Here is a 5,178-nt window from a genome sequence, read left to right on the forward strand (position 1 = left end):
ATTTAATACAGATAATTCTTTCCCTTTTAATTATTTAAAATAATAATAAAAAAATTAATTGCATATTTTTTATTATTTTTCTCTTATCTATTTTTCATTTTTTTATTATACTGATAACATTTTAATTTTTATTAAAATTTGAAACATAAATATAAAAGTAACTATTTTTTAATTAACCTTATAATCCTTTATTTTTTGCTTTTCATATATATAAAAAAGTGTTTCAATGAAAAATGTTTACGTTTTTCATTTTTACTACTGGTTATTAAAACAGTGATAAGATGTTAAATAAGTAGCAAATTATTTAAATTTAAAATTTTTATTCTATTTTTTTTTTTTTTTATATATATTTCTTTATAATTATATATATATTTTTCTTTTTAATTACATATTTAATCAGACTACTTTGTATCAAACTTAGTTTTTTTTTTTTATAATATTATCTTTATTTCCGTTTATTTTGTTATTTTATGATTCAAGTAATATTTATTTTTATTTATTACTTCATATATATAAAATTAAGAACTTAAAAGCTTAAAACTACTTCTTTCAATTTTATATATTTTTATGAATATTATATGTATATATATATATATGTATATATATATATATATATAATTTAATTAAGCGGTCATAAAAAACTATTTAAGTTATCTTAATAAAAATTTGTTATTATGTATTTTTTTTTTTTTGCTACTTTAATAATTTTCAAAAGTACTAAATGTTTCTATATGAATAAAAAAAATATATTTTTTTTTACTTTTAAACTATTAGTTATTAAATTGTGTAAGGTTAAAAAAGATAAAAAAAAAAGTGAAATTAAAACAACACATTAAAAGGAAAAAAAATTATAAAAAAATAATTTAAAATTATTTTTGCTAATATTTTGTTCATTATGACAAATGAACATACATAAAATGAATTTTTTTTTTTTTTTCGAAGAATAATAAAAAAATAAAAATATACTTTTTATATATATTATTCTTTAATGAAATTTTTTTATCATTTTAAAAAATTTTAATGAATAAAATATATTTATCATGTATACTACTTTGTATCGCTATATTTTTGATGCTTTTAATTTAATTATAATAAGGAAAAAAAAAAAAAAAAAACTAAATATCTAATATTCATGATTTCTTTATATTACACAAATGAAATAATTTGAAAGAATATCTTCATTTTTAAATTAAAAATTCAAGATAAATTTTATATAAACATTAAAAATATTCGTTTTTCATTAATACTTAAAAATATAAAATCATATATATTTATCAAATTCTGTTAAAAAGTAGTTTTATAAAAAATTTAGAGTATATCAATTTTTCATTTTTGCTAATATATTTAGTTTTTAATTTCATTAATACATATCATACATGTGTATTTTTAAGTTGTTATTAGTCCATTTCAACTAAATACTTTTCAATTTTTTCCTCATATTTTTTCATATATAATAAATTTGCATATTCTAAGTCTATAAGGAAAGAAAAATATAAGGATTCTTCTATGTCTTTACATTCATTTTTATTTGAAGTATCAGTATTTTCTTCAATGATGTGTGATAAAAAATCATCATTTTTTATCATATTTAAATTATTATTTATTCTAATAGCATTTTCATTTCCCTCTATTATTTCATTATTATTAATTAATTTGTCATCATTTAAATTACTTCTCTTTTTTACAATTAAAGATCTTTCTTCTATACTTTTTATGTTATCTTCTATACTTTCTTTTTCATTTTCTCTTTTTTCATATTTTTTTTTTTCTTTTATAATAAGGAAATCATTATAATAAAATGAATTATAGTAAGTATATGAAGGAGATACGGTTTTAATAAAATCATGTAGAACATTATTAACATGTTTAATATTATTATATAATACATTTGATAAAAGTATTATATCATTTTTCTTTTCAGTTAAATTTGCAAATATATCATCTTCTTTTTCCTCATAATTATTTAATGGTTCTAAGTGATATAAAATGCTTTCTAAATTTTTTAGAATTTCTACCAAATTATTACCCACTTCTTCTAATATATTAATGTTTCTTATTAGAATTTCATCATTTCTCATTTTTAAATAATTCATAACACTAATTTAAAATAAGAGTAATTTTAAATATTCATATTCAAGATAAAAATAATTCACTAAATAAAAAAAAAATTAATATAATTATATTTTAGCTTTTTAAAAAGAAGATTAAATAATAAATTATTAATAAATATTAAAAACTACATATAACTTTTAAAGGTGTAAAAAAGTTAAAAAAAAAAAAAATTTAATCAACGTAAAAGATGAAATTGTTCTTTTAAAAATTAATTAACATTTAAAAATATGAAACAAATAAAAAAAATAAAACAAAACAAAACAAATTATTCTAAAAAATGAGAAAAAATAAAACAAATAACATATAAAGAATATATTTTGAAAAAAAAAAAAAAAAAAAAAAAACATATAAATAAATATATATATTGAAAAAAATAAAATTATTATAATTATATTAAAAATTTTTAAAATAAATGTATAGTTATATTTATTAATATGTAAAAAAAAAAAAAAAAAACAAATTGAAAGAGCAAATAAAGTAAATGTGTAGCAAAAATTTATTATAATAAAAAATAAAATATAAAAATGATAATGAAATATTTAAAAATTATTTATAAAAAAAAAGGATAATAAATAAAAAGAAGAAAAAAGTCTTAGTAAATATGATGAGATAACTATTAAAAAGCACATAAATGAAAAAAAAAAAAAAAATAAATAAATAAATAAAATTATAAATTAAACAAAATAATAATTGGTAGATAAAATAAATGACATAATAAGAATAAATATAGTTGACATATATGAAGAAATGCTCTTAGAAAATGAAAAAATTTATTTTACTATTATTTATTTTAATTATAAAGGTAAGGCATATGACTGTATTCTCTATAAAAAGGAATAGAAATATATTAATAAAAATGATGTTGAATTATGATAAGAAAAGAAAAAGTGATAGAATATATTTTATAAATAGTTATAATGAATTTAAAAGAAAAGATAAAGTAACAAGAAAAAAAAAATACACAACATTACATGGGAGAGATCACAGAAATCCTTATTTAGCATATGAATATGTAAATAAAATAATTGAAAATAAAAAATATGAAGTAAGTAAATTATTAGAAGAAAATTGTGATGAAAATAATCCTTTGCAAATACGAATGAAATATTTACAACATACAATGAATAATAAATTAACAGAAAATTTAAAAAGAGTTAACTCTGATGAGAAACATAGATTATCATTAATAGCAGATATAAAAAGAAAAGTTTTTTGTAGTTCTAATTGGAAAAAAGGAGATAATAATTTAATGGATGGGATGGGAAAAAATGAAAAGAAAGAACATAATTTTTCACAAAATCCAAATTTTGTATATCAAAATAGTTTCCTAAATTTAGCAGATCCAGGTAATGTTAGTTTATTGTTACATCAAATTGGTTTTGATGTATTAATAGTTAATACTGATAATTTATCAACTGATGGAATGCTAAATGATTTAAGTGAAGTAATAAAAAGTACTAGAACATTACCCAGAAAAGTTAGACCAGCAATAGTTGTTGATGATGTGATAATTCATCCTATTCAAATTGCACTGGCTGTTGAAAATAAAGCTGATGGAGTAATTTTAAATTTATCATATTTAAAAAATGATCTTGAAGATATGTTAAATTATTGTGTTAATTTAGGAACACAAGCAATTGTAGAAGTGCATGATTACAATGACATTTATTTTGCTACAAAATGTGGTAGTTATATAATTATGATTAATGAATTTGATTTTTTAAATAATCAATATGAATATAATCATGCAGTAAAAGCTATAAATTATACTATACCTGAAATAATTACTATAGCGAAAATTAACATAAGTGATATAAATTATGTAGAAAAATTAGGAAGTTTAGGATATGATAGTATTTGTTTAGAAAAAAAACTAATCGATGATGACTTAGAAAATTTTGTTCATTTGTGTAAGAGTTGGAATGCACCTCACAAAACATTATTATATTTAAATAGAAATAGTTACTTAAAGGAATTTCTCACTTATAAAAATGAATCAGAAGAAAAACATAAAGAAATTACTGACAATTTAAAAAATATTTATGACGATAAAAATATAGGTAATAAATATTCAGAGAAACTTTTAAAAAATTATGAAAGAGATTACATTGATATCGAAGATGAAAAAAAAGAAGAAAAAAAAGAAGAAAAAAAAGAAGAAAAAAAAGATGAAAAAAAAGATGAAAAAAAAGATGAAATTATAAATAAAAGGAAAGATGAAAGCACAAAAGATAATTTACTAACTAAAGAAGAAAATCATATTATTAAAAATTTTAAGGAAGAAAAAAAAAAAGAATTAATTCTATTAAATGAAATGAAAAATATTATAAAAGAGGTAGATGAACAATGTAAAAATTATGAAGCATATTCAGATTATGAAAATAAAGAAAAAGAAGAAAAATTAGAATCTCTTTTAGAAAATTTTACAAAATTAGATAAGAATTATTTAAGGGGATTTTTTTCAGATGAAGAAATTAAAAATATAGAGGGAACTATTAAACAAACTCTATTACAGAAAAAAAATATAGAACAAGGAAATTTTCACTTTAATGAAAAAAATTTAACTAATGACATTACTAATATTGAAAATTATCAAAATGAAGATATAGATATTCATAAATTAACAAAGGAATTTTTTGATAACAAAAATTCAGAAAATAACGATACAATTGATAATTCTTCAAACGATTTATTAGATGATTCTAGGGGATTAAGTTCTCAATAATTTAATTGTATTTTTTTTATTTAATAATTATTAAATTTTTGTTTTGCGTTTTTTATAAATATGAATTTTATGAATATTTTATAAAATTAATAATTAATTATTTTAAATTTAAAAATTTTTATAAAACCCTTAATTTTTTAAACTTTTTTTTTTTTTTTTGTATTATTTTCAACATTACCTATATTTGTAAAGGAATATATATTTTTAAATACACATATATATATATATATATATATATATATATATATATATATATATATATATATATATATGTATATACATTTATTTTACTTTTATATTTACTTTATTGTATTATATATATTTATTCAATTTTTTCTTTT

General features: G+C 16.4%; 2 protein-coding genes across 2 annotated transcripts; one reads left to right on the forward strand and one right to left on the reverse strand.

Annotated features, from left to right (window-relative positions):
- Nucleotides 1-1,397: 1,397 nt before the first annotated feature.
- PGAL8A_00170100 (conserved Plasmodium protein, unknown function) lies at nucleotides 1,398-2,078 on the reverse strand (the record flags this gene model as incomplete). Its single annotated transcript, XM_028670021.1, has 1 exon — nucleotides 1,398-2,078. The coding sequence occupies one exon, from the start codon at nucleotides 2,076-2,078 to the stop codon at nucleotides 1,398-1,400; it is 681 nt and encodes a 226-aa protein (XP_028526815.1).
- Nucleotides 2,079-2,872: 794 nt separating this feature from the next.
- On the forward strand, nucleotides 2,873-4,837 carry PGAL8A_00170200 (conserved Plasmodium protein, unknown function; the record flags this gene model as incomplete). The annotated part of the gene is made up of 1 exon (XM_028670023.1): nucleotides 2,873-4,837. The coding sequence occupies one exon, from the start codon at nucleotides 2,873-2,875 to the stop codon at nucleotides 4,835-4,837; it is 1,965 nt and encodes a 654-aa protein (XP_028526816.1).
- Nucleotides 4,838-5,178: the final 341 nt, after the last annotated feature.

The sequence above is a fragment of the Plasmodium gallinaceum genome (genome assembly GCF_900005855.1).
Source record: "Plasmodium gallinaceum strain 8A genome assembly, contig: PGAL8A_v1_66, whole genome shotgun sequence".
In the NCBI taxonomy this organism is placed as follows: domain Eukaryota; phylum Apicomplexa; class Aconoidasida; order Haemosporida; family Plasmodiidae; genus Plasmodium; species Plasmodium gallinaceum.